The sequence below is a fragment of the Dermochelys coriacea genome, chromosome 10 (assembly GCF_009764565.3).
Source record: "Dermochelys coriacea isolate rDerCor1 chromosome 10, rDerCor1.pri.v4, whole genome shotgun sequence".
NCBI lineage: Eukaryota > Metazoa > Chordata > Testudines > Dermochelyidae > Dermochelys > Dermochelys coriacea.
Genome location: NC_050077.1, coordinates 10,008,033 through 10,025,983, shown reverse-complemented (window position 1 = coordinate 10,025,983; position 17,951 = coordinate 10,008,033). Strand labels below are relative to the sequence as shown.

General features: G+C 44.5%; 1 protein-coding gene across 3 annotated transcripts in view; it reads left to right on the top strand.

The window, feature by feature from the left end:
* Positions 1-563: 563 nt before the first annotated feature.
* The window catches only part of FOXK1 (forkhead box K1), a 72,591-nt gene continuing 55,203 nt past the window's right edge, over positions 564-17,951 (top strand). The window contains exon 1 of one of the 3 annotated variants that reach the window (XM_043494226.1): positions 564-1,088. In XM_043494226.1, coding sequence (XP_043350161.1) covers positions 706-1,088 — 383 coding nt within the window. In that variant the 5' untranslated portion in view covers positions 564-705. The remainder of the gene's footprint in view (positions 1,089-17,951) is intronic. The other 2 variants (XM_038419798.2, XM_038419797.2) reach the window with 2 other exon arrangements.

Here is a 17,951-nt window from a genome sequence, read left to right as displayed (position 1 = left end):
CGTACAATTACTCATTCACAACTGCTGTTTACCAATTGCACATGCATACACACGCACGTCTGCACAGACACAAGAAGACACGCATACAATCCAAGGCCTACACAAGCCTGCAGACAACTGCACCTTTGCATATCGAGTCACAACTGCACACACATACTCCTGTGCACAGCTACACACGTGTGGCTGCGTGCACACATTCAGACGACAGCTGCCTAGACAATGCCACACAGATGTGAGGAAGGCGTTGCACGCAGAAGCACATATGTGCACGACGCCGCACGGCTGCACACAAACACAAAGGACGGGCGCATATGCCCCGTTACACGCATACACAACAAAGGCACCCCGTTCGCACAATTGCTCCCATACAGTTGTACACACCCAGACAGGCAATGGCCAGATGACGCACACGCACTGCTTGTGTACACACAGACTGGTACGGAAGAGCTGCACGTGGCCCACAGCACCCACATGCCCAGTCGCTCCCACGCCCAAGCCACTGACAGCTCCGGGACACCGGCCCGGGCGCAGGCGTTGCGCGCACACGCAGCTGCCCCGCCCCGCGGTGGACATCGCCAGGCCGGTCCCGCGGCGGGGAAGAGAGACGCGGCGGATCCGGGCCGCTCCCCCGGCTCCGCCCCGCTTCCCTCCCCCGCCGGCTCCACCCCGGAGGCCGGCACGCTGGCTCGCTCCCTGCCTGGGAACATGGCTGAAGTCGGGGAGGACAGCAGCGGGGCCCGGGCCCTGCTGGCGCTGCGCTCGGCGCCCTGCAGCCCGGCCGCGGCGCCCCCTCCCGGGCCGGCGCCGCCGGGCCCCGCCGCCGCCGCCCCGCCGGGCCCGGCCCTGGCCCGCCTGCAGGGCCGCGAGTTCGAGTTCCTCATGCGGCAGGCGGCGGTCACCATAGGCCGCAACTCCTCGCAGGGCTCGGTGGACGTGAACATGGGGCACTCGAGCTTCATCTCCCGGCGCCACCTGCAGCTCAGCTTCCAGGAGCCGCACTTCTACCTGCGCTGCCTCGGCAAGAACGGCGTCTTCGTGGACGGGGCCTTCCAGCGGCGGGGCGGCCCGGCCCTGCAGCTCCCCCCGCAGTGAGCGCGGGCGGGCGTGGGCCAAGGGGAGGGGGCGGCCCCCGATCGGGGGGGGGCGCGCGCGCGTGGGCCAAGGGGAGGGGGCGGCCCCCGATCGGGGGGGGGGCGCGCGCGCGTGGGCCAAGGGGAGGGGGCGGCCCCCGATCGGGGGGGGGCGCGCGCGCGTGGGCCAAGGGGAGGGGGCGGCCCCCGATGGGGGGGGCGCGCGCGCGTGGGCCAAGGGGAGGGGGCGGCCCCCGATGGGGGGGGGCGCGCGCGCGTGGGCCAAGGGGAGGGGGCGGCCCCCGATCGGGGGGGGCGCGCGCGCGTGGGCCAAGGGGAGGGGGCGGCCCCCGATCCGGGGGGGGGGCGCGCGTGGGCCAAGGGGAGGGGGCGGCCCCCGATCCGGGGGGGGGCGCGCGTGGGCCAAGGGGAGGGGGCGGCCCCCGATCCGGGGGGGGGCGCGCGTGGGCCAAGGGGAGGGGGCGGCCCCCGACCTTAAAGTAAAAGAGGGACCCCCCCATCGGAAGAGTGTGTGAGCAAAGGGGACACGCCCTTCCAACAGGGCAGGGAGGAGGCACCCTACTCTGCGGAGAGGGGGCACCCTCATCTTCCCTCCCCCCCGCAGGGAGGCATGGGCAAAGGGGACACCCCCACTCCTTTGGGATCAGGAAGAGGCATCTCACTTTGGGGAGGCCTGGGAAAAGTGGCACCTTCACACCCATGGGAGCACCCTCCCCTCAGGAGAAGGGGCATTCTGCCCCTATGGGAAGGAGGGGGGTGTGGGGTATCCCTGTGGGGAGCAAGAAGTAGGGGAAGGAAAGGTAATGGGGTGCCCTGACCCCCTGGGGAAGAGTGGAGGGATGTTGGTTACTTCCACCTGGCCGGAGGGGGAACGCAGGGCATTGTCCATCCCCTGTCTCAAGAGAGAAGAGTCATGTCTCAGGGTGGGGGAAAAGAAAAGGGGGGTTGTTTTTTTCTGAGAGAGAGTGAGTGTGCTGGTCTGGGAGGGGGTGTCCTCCCTTAGGGGTGTCTTTAAAGCTTATGCTCTAATAAATTGGTTAGTCTCTAAGGTGCCACAAGTCCTCCTTTTCTTTTTGCTGGAGGTTGCCACCCCTGGCGGGGGATTGGATGGGAGGCTGCGCGACCCAAACACTCTAAGGGAAGTGAGGCAGATAGTTTTCTTAGGAGCAGCTGTGTTTCATTTCCCACGAGAACTCTGGGGAGGTGAAAGGAAATGGGGAGTGTTTTACCATTGGGAGGGGACAGGCTAGTTGGGGAATTATTTTCTCAGACTCCAGGGGAACAGCAGCATGTCACTTTATCACCTCTGGAAAATGGAGGAGGCAACAGGCAGTGGCAGAGGGAAGCTACAGGGCTCTTACCCTCTCAGGTGGAATGGATGGGGTTCTTCCTCCTGCGGAGGAGACAATGATTTTTCACCCCACTTTCTGATCTGAAAATGTTGTATTTTGTGGCTGAGCACTATTAAACAGCTGCCACGTTCTACCCCAAGGTGACGTACTCTCTCTGTATATCTCTATAAAGCTGTACTGTACACACAATAAAAGACAAAAAAGCACTATATAAATGCAAGAGATTATTAATATTTTATTTATTATTCTCCACTTAATTTCACCATGTTTGTATGGGCACCTGATTTATTTGGCAGTTTTTGGCCTTAGTAGGATTCAGCTCCAGCAGCAGGGTCCCTAAGGGTTATCCCTCTTTCACCAGCCTTCTGCTCGGAAGAGAGTTTTTTAATTACTCACTTCCTCTGTTGGCTGTTTCTTTTTGTATTTAGTAATTTAGTTATAACTCCCAAGCCGCTTGCTCTCTGAGGCATTTTGGTTTTGAAATATGTTTCATTTTCTAAGGAGATGTCCTTTGATTGACTGTTTAATCTTTCTTTGTAAAACAAGCCCCCTAATGCCTAGGGCATTTCTGTTGCATTGCTCCTTCTTGGTTCTGGATTTATTTGTGTGAGCTTCATCTCCTCCCTGTCATTCTGTTTCTTCATGTAGTTAATCATAAGTATTGTGCCCAACAGTACTCTCAAGCAGAGAATTCACTGTTTCTTTTTCCTCTACTTGCTTGTGACTTGCAGAGTGGAAAAGGTGATTTCCCCCACTCTCCCTTCATCACTTGTAAGGGAGGAGTTTATTTACTTTTTTCTGTACAATTAGGAGCCCTGCACAGTAAGACAGCCTCTCTTCTGAGCCACTGTTTATGATCCATGTAAATGAACTTCATGCCTCTCCTTTCCAAGCTGTAAAGTAGATTGATGGCAAAACACTTTTCTAAGGGAATTTGCCCTCTTGTTCATTCCAGGTAAACAACTTCCATCTTCCCCATGTCCTCTAGGCAATCAGGGGTTTATAACTCAGACATAAAACAAAAAATAAACAAACAACTTGCCTGAAGCTTTGTATGCACTGATCTTCTGTCCACTTCTTCTTTCTTTGCTCTTGACAGAGAATTTGAGGTCCTGGACCCAGTGTCTGTAAAGAACCATGCACATCTATTGCTGTCTAAATAATATAGTCGGCAATAAAAAATGGAGATAATTTTAAATATTTTGTATTGAGAACTTGCTGTATATTTTATCCTGAAATACTATTTGATGTGAATGTCATTATCAGGTCTGGCAGTACTATGCTATGTAAATGTGGCAGAAGAATCTAAACTTTGTATTAAGCGTTATGATCTAATGGAAGTTCCGTCAAATGATTTAAATTAGAGTTCACCTAATGGTGGTTCATGGGGTACTTGTGGAGGTCTTCAGAGTGCTGGCTAATCATATGGTGCTGACTTCATTACCTTATTTCCACCTGACTGAAACACAGTAAAAGACTGATAAAAAAATACATTGCATATGTTTAGAAGAGTATTTAATTGCTGTGGTTGTTACAGGGATGTTAGGGGAGGGAGACTGTCTATACAATCATAAATGGGAGGGAGGTGTCCAGGAGACAATCGCTGTGTTCAAAAGTCATCCACACTGTGGAAACATTTTTAAGAACTCCCTGATTTAAATTCACCATTTGTCGTCATTGCACTTCAGAAGTTTCCTGGAAAAATGAGATTATACCAAATACCTTGACTTGTTAAAAGAAAAGGAGGACTTGTGACACCTTAGAGACGAACAAATTTATTTGAGCATAAGCTTTCGTGAGCTACATCTAACTTCAAGTGAGCTGTAGCTCACGAAAGCTTATGCTCAAATAAATTTGTTAGTCTCTAAGGTGTCACAAGTCCTCCTTTTCTTTTAGTGAGTACAGACTAACACGGCTGCTACTCTGAAACTTGCCTTGTTAGAAATTCTCTCCTGAGCTCACAGTGGGCTCGCTTAAAGCGTTATGGAAAAACTCTACAGTTTCCGTCAGAATCGTCCATTATGAAGACGGGGAATATCTCTGGAAACGGTATCTTTCAAACTTGTGGAATTTAAAGGCACTTGCTGCATTGTCATCCTACATCATGTGCATATTCTAGGCTGCAGTACTGTATTTCACAGCTGTGTCGTTATGGAAGGTTATATTTTACAGATGTGATGACACAGCTATGAAATATTATTAAGCAATAATGGCCAACAAGGAGGGCATTTCCTAGAGGTTAGTGATCAGCTGGAACCAAGCTGGGTGGAAGAGCTGAGGGCCTGAGGTAAAACTGAAGATCCTTAACCAGCAATTAACAGGAGAGAACCAGTCCAGAGATCATGATTAGTATTCTAAACTGTGGCAACTGGCTTTCAATAAAGTAGGATGGAACAATGAAATCACTTGATTTTTTTTTTAAATGTTTAAATCAGGTTGACACTGTGCAAAACTAATTTGAAAAGTTGTATTTGTCGCATCTGGTTAAAATTTATAATGAACTAGAATATAAATGCTGCTGTTTAACATAGCCACTATTTAAAGGGTATTAAAAACTGCTATAGGCCGAAAACAAAATATTGAAAATTAAGGCAAACAAGCAGGTACATATTTTGACTTTAGTGGGACTACTCGTGTGCGTAAAATCAAGCATATACATAAGTGTTAGCTGTGTCAAGGACTAATTCTATTTTTATGACAACCCTTTTTCTTTGTGTCATAAAACCTTTGTAGCTTCAAAACAAAATTGTTTCAGTTTTAAGAATGAAAATTTATTTAGACTTCCAGTTCCTTGAGAATGGTATTGTGACCGTTTTTTATGCGCATAGCCTAACATTTTCAAAACCAGATGCCTAAAGCTAAGCTCCTACGAGTGGGATTTTTAAAGTCACTGAAGTCGCTTAGGTTCGCAAGACCCGTTGACCAAAACTGCAAATGTTGATGGAGGAGTTTAGTCTGCTCAAAGCACTTGAGCTTTAACTCGTGGGAATTGAGTATATTGGAAGTTGGTGATGGTTGCAAATATTGTATAGGCTATTTGTTTATCATTTTTGTGTTTTGAGTTTGTGGTGTTCTTGGGGTAAGGACATTAATGAAGCCTTGGACTTGTGTTTTTCATCACAGATGAGCATTTTCGGGGAGGGACTTCTCAGAAAAAATCTGTTAGCTGAAATTCTCTTAACAATTAGGAAGCTAAAGAAACTAGTACAAAACCATCCACTTTAGTGACTTAAGACTATACAATGGAAATACAGTAAAGAAATACAGCATATAAATAAAAACCCAATTAAATAAGATGAATTCAAGTAAAACTGGCTTTTAACTTTTTATTCATTTTTATCAACCCTGCTATAAACTGAAAATCTGAACATTGGACTGCATGTTGCTAAGAATCTGCTGTTCCGTTTATAATACTGGGGTTTTCCTGTTCAATATATTTTTGTCCAGTTTATTTAATGCCTATCTAAAGCTTTAGGCTTCATTAAGGCCCTAATCTTGCAAAGACTTACGCACATTGCTTAACATTATGCGCTGTGAGTAGTCCCACTGAAGTGAACAGGACAACTCCTAGTGCTTAAAGCTAAACACATGCATAAGTCATTATAGGATTGGGGTTTAAAGCATTAAAGGCTAGTTTAGTAATCCATAAAAGAACAAGATTTTATTCCCAGCATTCTCTGTTTATAAATGTTTTTGTATAAAGGGTGCGGGGGGAACACAAGGCAATTTATAAGTGCTAGCCAGTAGGGTTCAAGTATGTGACTAACGTAAAAATCGGCACAACGTAAGAAAACTGATATGCACGTATTTCAGGCTTTTAATGACCTCATAAACCACTCAAGCTCCATTCTTGTGGTTAGAATGATGCCATCATGGTGTAGGAGTGTGTATAGTGTTATAGCTCAGAGGGAATTGTGAAGTATATGTAGACATACCAAGGAAATGCTTTGACCACATAACCACGACGGCAAAGCTAGAGTTGTTTCTGAAATGCTGTAGGTATATCTTCGATTCTGATCACTCTTTTCCTATGAAGTTCTATTTCTTAACTATTGCATAATTAGTGCTTCTGTTTTTTGGGGTATATATTTAGCAATTTATGAGGTTGTTGTAGATGTCCAAAAATTGGAGTCTTCTGAGGCTGTCTCGTAAATACTGTTATGAGTAAGGTATGTTGTATTAGTCACTCATTACAATAGTAAATACTATAATGAGTGATTTCTTTGTAATTTTCCCTACTACACTTTAATGTAGTACTGTTTCAAAGAACACTACATTAAAGCACACTAGAGAACCTTTAGTGCACACTAGCAGGGTCTACATGGACTGATTAATGTGGAACATGTTAGTGTGCTTTAGCAATCGCATCCTGTAATCTGCATTACTCCTCCTTGTAAACAAGCCCTTCGAGACAAGTAACCATTGCTGGTATTTACAGTAGAACCTTAGAGTTACAAAAACCTCAGGAATGGAGGTAGTTTGTAACTTTGAACAAAACATTATGGTGGTTCTTTCCAAAGCTTACAACTGAACATTGACTTAATACAGCTTTGAAACTTTACTATGCAGAAGAAAAATGCTGCTTTCTCTTTATTTTTTTTTTAGTAAAGTTTACGTTTAACACAGTTACCTACTGTATTTGCGTGTGTGTGTCTGCATATTTCCTGTTCCAAATGAGGTGTGTGGTTGACTGGTCAGTTCACAACTCTGGTGTTCGTAACACTGACGTTCTACTGTATTTGATAAACATAGATTTTTTTCTTTTACTTTTGCACCCCAGGAGGGTTTTATTTCTGTTTATCAGTTAAAACAGAACATCTGAAGCCAATATATAATGCATATTTTTAGGAAGAAATATTTTGATCTGTAGTTATGCATCCCCCTCGTTTCATCATTTATAGTTAAATTTCCATTTAAGATTTGTTAGAAAAACTCTTATCTGAGTGTCATCGGACTACTTGATGCTGTACAGTGTTTTTCATACTTTTGTTTGATTCCAAAGTCTGTTTTGGAACAGTTTCTTGGAGGGTCTGTAATATCAGATAATTGACCTTTCAATATACAGTTCATTTGTACCCAGTAAGCTTTTTGGCTAAGCTACTGTACAAATTGTTTTGGGATTTTTCTAACATTAAAAAAGTTGATACTTTGTGACTGATACGGAGGGGCTGTCTTCAGAAGAGAGTCACACTGCTGTAATTTAAGGGCTGAATTTAAGCTGATAAACCTGCACAAAAGGCTGTGTGGGACACTCTCACTTCTGTTTAAATCAGGCTTATTTCAGTTTAGCTGGAGAGACTTAATTAAATTGAAATAACCGACCCTTATTCTTAGGTTTGGTCCACACCAGGAGTGGGGGACCTGCTGCCCACTGCTTCATTTAATCCGACCTGTAGCAAGTTTCCGCCTTGTGAGCTGGAAACCCCAAGCCTCTGTGCCCCCGTGTGGGGCTGGAGCCGCAAGCACCGGCTCGCCAGAAGTCCAGTTGGCTCAGCGCAGCTCCTGGAAATGACCGGCATGTCCCTGTGGCCCCTAGGAGCAGGGGCGATCAGGGAAGCTCTGTGCGCTGGCTGTGCAGCTCCCATTGGCCAGAAACTGTGGCCAATGGGAGTTATGGGCATGGTACCTGCGAGTGCAGGCAGCATGCACCATGCAGAGCCCCCTGACCCCTCCACCTAGGGGCCGGACATGGTGGCCGCTTCTTGGAGCAGCGTGGAGCCCCAGCTGGCAGGGAGCTTCCCTTAGCCCCTCTTCACCACCGACCAGGAGCCAACCGAGATAAGCACTGCCCTGCTGGAGCCCGAACCCCCTGCCACAGGTCTGAACTCCCTCCCGCACCCGAACTCCCTCCCAAAGGCTGCACCCCAACCCCCTGCCCCAGCCCTGAGCCCTAGGGGAAGCCCCAAGGCTCCATTACCCACCTCCTGTTCTCCCCCCCGCCCCACGGGCTGGAGCCACAAGCACCAGCTTGCCCCACTGCAGGGGAAGCCCCGAGCCTCTGTGCGCCCCCCCCCCCCCCCCGCAGGGCTGTGTGTGGCCCACAACTGATTTTTTTTTTCTCCCCCCCATGGGTCAGTGGCCCCAATAGTAAAAATTTTCCCCACACCATGTATACGCTAGTAACTTATGTCGGTATAAGTATATTGCTCAGTACTGTGGATTTTTTATACCCCTGTGCAATGCAGTTATACCAGCCTAACTCCCAGTATAGACAGTGCAGTGTCGACGGGAGGGCTTTTCCCATTGACATAGCTACCAGCTCTTGGGGAGGTGGAGTATTTAAGCTGATGAGAGAAACCCTCCTGTCGGCGTAGGTATGGTCTTCACTGAAGCGCTTCAGCAGGGCAGGCAAGCCCTGAGTAACTACCCTCAAATAAAAAGAATGAGGAGCACTTGTGGCACCGAAGAGACTAACACATTTATTTGAACATAAGCTTTCGTGGGCTAAAACCCACTTCATTGGATGCATGCAGTGGAAAACACCCTCAAATAACTGTTTGGTTAGCTATTCAGAGAAATACCAAATTCCCTTTTGTGGCGGTTGGCACAGTAGTTTTATGGGGAACTCTGCTGGCAAAGAACAGGAAACTGCTTAATTTTACTACTTTCACCATGCAACTGCATGATATGACTGACCTATATGTAGCAACTAGTGTCTAGCATGAAGGACAGGTTGCCACAGCTGTTGAAGACTGTGAAACTTGAAGTGTGCTAAGCAGTGTGTGTTCAGGGGAGTTTGTATTCTTACAGTTTAGGGTAAAGTAAGCAACATAGACCCTAGCATAGCTGTTAAGCCATTGCTTGAAATTTGACAGTTACCTCCAGCTGACTTTGTTCTGGGGTGGATCTCTTCAAGTGCTTGGCTCCACATCAAGCCTTCTGACGTGTACGTGCTAATTTATTTTCTGAGCATCTTCTACCTCCAATAAACATCTGAGGCAATGTCTGGGTGTTCTTTGTTCAGAGCCAAGGGACACTGTAAGAAGAAAGGCATAACAGACCCAGCTTTAGGTTTAAAGTTGCATAAACGTGGTGCGGGTGAGCCAGTTTTCCCTTTCCAGATCAAGTGGAAATGTGGCAGATGTGGTTGAAAACACAACCTTTAGAACATCACAAGTGAATTTATTTCCCTCTTAATTATTTTGTATACCTAAATAATGCTTTCTGTCATCCTTTGGGACAGAACTTGCCAAACGTTTTCTATAGTATTCCCTATTAAAAGGACATTTGACAAGCAACAATACTTTTAACCAATTATATGTGACTTTTTTTTTTTTTTGGTGGTACCATGCCCAATCTCCTAGCTGTGTCCTAAGGATCTCATTAGGACTGCAAACCCATGGCTAGGATATTCTCCTGTCTAGCACAGGAACTAACCATGCTGTGGACTTATAACCCAGGACTACTTCAGTTCTGGGATGAATGTGGTCTGTGGAACCTCTGGTGGTCTGCAACGTAGAATAAACATGCTCAGAGCCAAGTACTTGGGGATTGGAGGAATGGGAAAGCAGATTGGATTAGAAGATCTTTTGTCTTGTGAACAGATCTGCAGAGTGAAAAAGCTGGAGGAAAAACTGGTTTATCTAATCCATGTTGGCCACAAAAAGGCAATTTTTAGTAGTCCACTGGATTAATGTTTCATCTTCTGTTTGACAACATAACATGTACTATCTTCATTCATGTGTTCATTTCAATATTTATATTTCTTAAACCAATTGAAATAGCAAGAAGCAATTTCAAGTGTGATAAACTAACATTGCTTATATAAAAGTAAGTCTGTCTAATAATTTTCTCTTTTAGATGTTTATGTAAATTGCTTGTTTCATAGTGCAGATATGACTTTAATTAATGTCCATTCACTGTTGTCCATGAATGCCATTGCAAATCATTGTCTTAAATTGCCTTTAGAATAGTTCAGTGAGGTGTATTAGTGCATTCCTTTTGAATGGGAATTAATTTGTATGAAATACTTTTTTGACAACAGCATTTAAAAACCTTAACAACCTAATACTCTGTAGCTGTTCCACTGCCTTGTGTGCCTTGCCCTTTGTAACACTGCTGTTTCTTTTCTGATGTCTTGGTGCATTTTATCATCAGTACAATTTCAAACATGCTGATAGCATTATAGTAGGGTTCAGAGTAGCAGCCGTGTTAGTCTGTATTCGCAAAAAAAAAAGGAGTACTTGTGGCCCTTAGAGACTAACAAATTTATTTGAGCATAAGCTTTCGTGAGCTACAGCTCACTTCATCGGATGCATTTGGTTTTTCCACCAAATGCATCCGATGAAGTGACCTGTAGCTCACGAAAGCTTATGCTCAAATAAATGTTAGTCTCTAAAGTGCCACAAGTACTCCTTTTCTTTTAGCATTATAGTAGAAGCCTAGATTTAAGTATGCAACTACTATAATTTAAGATTATGTGACTGAAAAATGTCAAACATCTTGTCTTAGTTATTTAAAAAGAACTTTTAAAAAGAGTGTTGTTTTTGGATAATCCTTTTAATTGTTGTAGTGTAATGGATTTTTTCTTCTGTGGAAAGTATCCTCTGTGTACCTGCACGGGATTTTTAAACAATGGAGTGTTTGCTCTCCTTCCTTTTTTGGGGCTCATTTATGATGTATAAAGAGAGTGTGATGTTTTACGTTAGGAAAAATCATGTATGTAGGTTTGTTCATCTCTGGTTTTGTTAGAAGACTTTCTTGGTTCTCTTGGAGAAGTGCATTGTGAGCTCTCCTACCTTAACCGAGAGAATTGGGATGTTGAATCTTTACCAAACTTCTTTGCTCCCAAGTGTCCATTGCATTTAGGAATTGCATAGGTCAGTGGTTCCCAAACTGGTTCCGCCGCTTGTGCAGGGAAAGTCCCTGGCGGGCCGGGCCGGTTTGTTTACCTGCCGTGTCCACGGGTTCGGCCGATCGCAGCTCCCAGTGGCCGCGGTTCGCTGCTCGAGGCCAATGGGAGCTACTGGCAGCCTCCAGCAGCTCCCATTGGCCTGGAGCGGCGAACCGTGGCCACTGGAAGCTGCGATCGGCCAAAACTGTGGACGCGGCAGGTAAACAAACCGGCCCGGCCCGCCAGAGGCTTTCCCCGCACAAGCGCGGAACAAGTTTGGGAACCACTGACATAGGTGTTAACAAAATCAAACAAGAACAATTTGATTAAAATTCCTGTCTCCTCCCAGTTGCTCTCAGCCTGTAGTAATATCTTGATTCCAGTGGCCATAGAGTCTTGCAGAGTAGATAAGACCTCTGCTTGTTTGTTTACATTAAAAATTCAGACCTCTCTTTTTTTAGTTTGGAAGGAGACAAAAACCTTTCAGCTGCCTTCACACATAATTAACACACCACCTCCCTCCCCAAACAAAAAAACAAGACCAGTTTTTCCCTTCTGCACATCACCTTTAACAGAGCTAGAAATTCTTCCCACACAAGCCATTTTAATCTTCTGTCTCCCTCAAGGCTACATGCTGCAGTCACCAAACTTCTGGCTAAGCAGGACTAGAGTCCTTGCAGAGTTGGTTTGTGCACTTGTTACAAGGATTGCTGTTGAGCAACCTAAGGAACTTTCCTCTCTCCAGGGCATAAGAAATATGGATTCTTCAGTGTGCAAAGCCCCTGGCTGTTTGGGAGGAGGAAGAGACCAGGAATAGAAACTGATCCCAGGTGTCAACCTGGCAGATTTTTTTTGTTTTAAAATCAGAAATGCCTAACAAAAAATGAACAGCCACATAGATTCTTCTGTAGCCTTGTGAATATTGTGTGTTCCTCATATCCACTAATTTCAAGACCTAGTCCAAACCTCTGAGAACAGGCCATCAGTGTGGAAGTGTTGTACAAATGACCACTTGCATATTGATTAAAATTTCCTTGTGACAGAGATCCATTGCCTCCAAGACTGCCTTGGATTGGCCTCCAGCCCACTTCAGGTAGGTGGACATTTTGATGCCACTATCAAGTTTGATAATTGGGCAGTCCTTTGCTTCTGACTTGTCTATCTGGCTGTGCATCTATAGCATACTTGCTTGTACCATTTCCCTTCCTCCTCCCCCTGATCCCTATATAATGAGGAAAGCTATGATCGGTGTGGAAATAATTGAACAAAGATCATCAAGGGAGGTTAGAGCCTGGAACATATTAGGCTTTGTCTACACTACACGGCTTTTAGCGACACAGCTTGTCGCTAAAAGTAGAGCAGTGTAAATGCTGTTTGTTGGCACTTTTGCCGAAAAATACTTCCACCCCCCAACGAGCAGAGTTTGCATTGTCAACAGGAGAGTGCTCCTGCCGACAACGCACTGTTTACACTAGTCGTGGCAAAACTTTTTTTGTCTTTTGAGGACGGCAGCTTAGCACCTGTAAATGACACAAGTTTTCACTCAACTGCCAGTATAGACATAGCCTTAGTTGTGTTGTAAAGGACAATGGGCCAGAGCCGATGCCCTTTTCTGCCTTTTCAGGTATAACAATGTTACTTAGGCTGTGTCTACACTGGCAAATGAATGACAAAACTTTTGTCTTTGAGTTTTTTGAAAAAGCCCTCCCTGAAAGACGCAACGTTTTGGCTACAATAAGTGCCAGTGTGAACAATGCGTTGTTGGCAGGAGTGCTGTCCTGCTGATAATGCAAACGTCGCTCGTTGGGATGAAAGTTTTTCGTTGGCAGGAGATCTGACAAACAGCGGCTACGCTGTGTGAGTTTTCGCGGCATGGCTGTAGGAACACAGCTGTGTCGCTAAAAACTGTGTAGTGTAGACATAGCCTAAGATGGGAAAAGGATATTCCCATCCAGTGTTTAGGGCATGTCTACATTTGCCATTTAAAGTGGGGAAAAGTCCCTTTTTTGCACAAAAACGGTGGGAGCGTCTACACTTGCCAATGACTTTTTGTGGTGAAACTCAGAAGTTTCACCACAAAAAGAAAACCAACTCCATGAGAGGCGTACAGCTCTTACCGGTGATGCTTTTGTGGTGGTGTGCAAGGGAAGACGCATTCTTCCTATTTACAGAGCTTTTAGCCTCTGGAAGATTATCCCACAGTGCCTAGGTGACCACTCTGGCCAGCAGCTCTGCTGCTCTGACATTAGGTAAACAGGCATCCACTCCTCCCTGTGTAAAGCCCCGGGAACTTTGAAACTCCCCTTCCTGTTTTCTTGGCAAGTGATCAGGTAACAGATGCAGGTACTTTGGCCAGGTAACAGATCAAACAATCCCCTGCTTGGAGCAATGCCTAGCTACAGGAGCTGATCAGTGTTTGGGAAGAGGAGGCTATGCAGGGACCCAGGATGCCCTGCAATCACACCCCCCCCCCCACAAGACCAATTGTCAAAATGGAGAGAGCTGCACTGTGGGATAGCTGCCCTCAGAGTGTTGCTCTCATGGGAGGAAGTGCTGCAAATGTAAACACTCTCTGATGCCTGTGGAAATTACTGAGTACACAAATCAGCGCTTTTCTTTCACCGATTCACTATCACCGTTGAAACTGACAGTGCAAAAACTCTGCAAGTGTAGACATAACCTTAAGATAGAAACCTATTTCTAACTATCTCTGTACTCCATGAGGTGTAAACGAGGCACTCATAAGCTGCCTATTATAAATGGCTACCCTCAAGTAGTTTAGGTCTAGACTTATCTGTTTAAAATTATCTGAATGTATTCTAGATTATTCTGTTTTGTGGCTAAATGAACCGGATACCCTCTTGTTGTGTGATAAGCCAAAATCTCTGTGAAGGGCTCTTCTCTGCAAGAAGATAAATGCTCTTTCTCCAAGCAGTCCCTTGTTCCTTTTGATGTGCTTTGTGCTTTTGGAGCACAAAGCAGGAAGTGTTGCAAGCAAGGTCTCGTCTACACTTAAAATTCTGACCAACATAGTTATGCCAAACTAAGCGTTGGTGTAAATGCAGCTAGTTCGATGGAAGAATTCTTCTGTAAACCTAGCTACCTGCTTGGGGGGGGTGGATTGCCTACGTTGACGGGGGAAAAACCTCTTCCATCCTTGTAGGAAGTATCCACTCTATGATGCTACAGTAGCATAGCTATCCTGCTGTAGCACCTCTGCTGCAGACATGGACTAAGAATTAATTTTTTTTTTTTTTTAAAAGCTAGAGAGGAAGAAGCTTAGTGTCTTTTTCCTTAGGAAGCTGAGATATTAACTGTGAAGTTCTTCTAACGCTTCCAAATTTAAATACAAGTATTAAAACTCAGAGGAAAGTTTTTCCTCTATTTCCATGTACTGTAGTGGATTGGAGGGGCAAGGACAGGAGGAAGACAATACATCAATAGTTGGGTAAATTATCTCAGTTTCATGGTTTAAAGGTAGTGAGTGCATGCTGCCATTTTGGAAAAGGCAGCGTTGTTCTGCCTAGGTAAACTATTTTCAGTGAAAAAAGCCCTCAGCACAATAATAAAAACTGGATGAGTTTAAATGTATTAAACCTCTTTCTTGATTACTGGCTATAATCTGGGGATAGTTTTATTTTGTTCTTTGACATCTGAACCCTATCCTGCTATGCAGCTTTTCAGAAGTTGATCCAGTGAGCTCTTCCCTTGCAGAATACTGTGAGTGTGGAATTAGCCTCTTTAATGGGGTATGTGAGTTGAGACTAACCAGCTCAGAATTTCTGGGTCCTCTTCCCAAGCTTTGTTTTGAAGTTCATCTTCACTCTGGATGCTGCGGACATTCATGTGTATTATACATCATGTATTGCCCTAAGCATTTATGTGGCTTGGAGTCTGGAAAATGCCAGCAATCAGAGAGTTTAAATTATATTTTAAAGATAGCCTCAGATCAGCTCTTTAAACAGTAATCCTGGCTTCTTTGGCTGGGTATTGAATGGATTATGAAATGTCTTCACAGGGAGCAGAGTGGACTTGAGTGAGCGTTTCATGAAGTCTAAATCCATCTGGATAGGTTTTTTATAATGTACATAAATAGTACATAAGTTCGCTCCAAGTCACTTTCCCATTGAACTGACCCAGGCTCAGAGGAAAACATATAATGGTGGTGCATTGTGTTAGAAACCTCTTAGCAAGCGTGATTTAATTTAAAGGTTAGTAACATCCCCTGCTTAAGTTTTTCGTGGTAGATGTATGTGGGAAGTAGAAATGTTGTGGAAAACAAAGCAATCTGTGAAATTCACATAGCCTATGCTAATGTAAGAGGTAGTTCCTCAGTTTGGAAAATTTAAGACATTTTGAGATGGATTGAGGGACCTTAAAGATCAGTTGGCTTCTTCAAAGAAAACTAGTGATGAATGGCCCATTAGGAGAAAGTTGATGGCATAGCAAATATAATTTGCATGACCATTAAACTAATTTAGTGTATTCAACAAAGATGCTAAAACAGTGCCTCTCCCATGGAAATTGTGTTAAGGTATTTTATGAATTGGTCTCTTCTCTGTATGCATCTGATGAAGTGAGTTGTAGCTCACAAAAGCTTATGCTCAAATAAATTTGTTAGTCTCTAAGGTGCCACAAGTCGTCCTTTTCTCTCTTCAGATGGGTAATTCTTCTCCTCCTCCAGGGTATAAAAATACCTGAGTGGGATATTTGTAGTAATGGGAAGACATTGTCAAGAGAAGTTCACAGAAGAATTCATTGAAGGCCCCATGTATCCATGGTGAGTTTGACCAGTTTTCTTCAGTGAAAGGAAGGGGCTAGGTTTTATGGCGGACTGGAAATTCTGTAACAGTTTCAGGTAAGTTTTAAGAATGTTGTATTGTGTTAAATATGGAAATGGATAATTAGTGCTCTTTGGAGTTTGTTTTACAATTAATTTAATTTTCTGCTGTCTAAATTTTTAATTTCCAGTGTAATGTAGAATTTCTTATTAAAAATAACTGCATTTGTAGAAATTGTCATGAGGTGGTTCCTTGTGGGTGTGTGCAGCTGGGGATTTTCTTGTCCTGACGTAGGTGTGGATGGTGGTTTATGATTGAAAGAGAAGCACGTTAGCTGGCTGTTTCTACCAACACGATCTGTAGTAAACTAACCAATAATATTAACACTTTAAATTATGACCCTGAGCAGAAATTACTTCTGGATACTTAAATCTAATTTTAAAGCTGGTCATAATAGTTCTTGAAACGAACCTCACGACTGCTGGGGAAACTTGAGAGAGATGTAAGTGGTGGTCATCACCTTCAGAGTCCTCTTTAGCAATAACCTGCTGTGGTAGATTTGCAACCTGATTTAGCCTTGTGTTGTCAGCAGGATCTTGTAGAAAAAATCAGGAGTACATGTCTCCAGGAATATTAAGTAGTTAAATATTCTAGATTGCAGAACTGGTATTTGCTATTTAACTGACCTGCGTCACTTCACGTGTTTTGAAATGCTTTTTAAAGGGGAGAGGCAGACTCTCCATCCTAGGCCGATGGAAACCTAACAGTTTTGTGAGCTTAAGCTGGGCACTTGAAAGAGCGCTCAATGAGCCCAATCCTGAACCCATTGAAGTCAATGGTAACATTGCTATTGACCTCTGAGAGTGAAGGTTCAAGCCTTTTGAACATGATCTTTCCTTACGAGAACTTTTATGTTAAATGAGCATCATGGTGAAATTGTGCAGAAAAGCAAGATCACAGGACTGTTGTGTTTCCAGAAGATTTCATAGTGTCTTTTGCCATTTGATTGTGGAGTACAGATTTAGATAAGAACATGAAATAGTTGAATGCATTTCAAGATGGTTGATGAAAATCAGGAAATAGATAAGAGGAGAAATTACTGAGCTTTGCCCTGTGAACTGCTGAATTGCCTTTTCTCCACCAGAGAGTCTTGATTCAAATGTAACTCAAGTCCTATTTGGTGATCTTGAAGCTGGCATTAGTTTGTATTGCAGGGTGGCCAAATCTGGACAGTTGTCTCTCTGATGTGTCTTTTGCAGCACTTTGACAGTGACAGGCTTCCTTCTTGGTAACGTAGCTTATGTGATCTAATAGACAATTTGCCATAATCTGATGGAGTAGAAGTGCAGGGGAAGGAAAAAGATCTGTGTGGTATGTTTGTTAAAAAATAAATCCATTTCGCCCTCTTTTGTTTCAAATAGGTAGTGCTTCATTGTGCTGCTTTAGCTGCTTTGAAGCCAGAGGCTTGTCTTTCTGATTTTGAAATGTAAGTGCAGTTGGGCATTTTTTTCCAGAAGAGCCCAGTCTCGTCAGATTAAAAACTTGTTTGGGAAGATAGCCCTTTTCTTCTATGATTTTCTTTAATTGTTCAGGGCAGGCTTTTGCTGCCTCTTCATTGGCAGATGCAGCTTCACTGGTAGTCTGCACGTTTTTGAGGTTGAAGCAGTTCCTAAAACTGTTAAGCCAACCTTGGCTGGCTTTGAATTCCTTCTTATCAGAAGGCTCTCCCTCTTCGGCGGGAGGTTTGAACAGCGAGTAAAGTCTAAGAGCCTTTTCTCGCAACGTGTTGCCATTGATAGGCATACGTTTACGGTTCATGTCTTCCAGCCATAAGTTTAATGCCTTTACAGTCTTCACTAAAGTCTTATCACGCACCTGGCTCGTCACCTTAGCA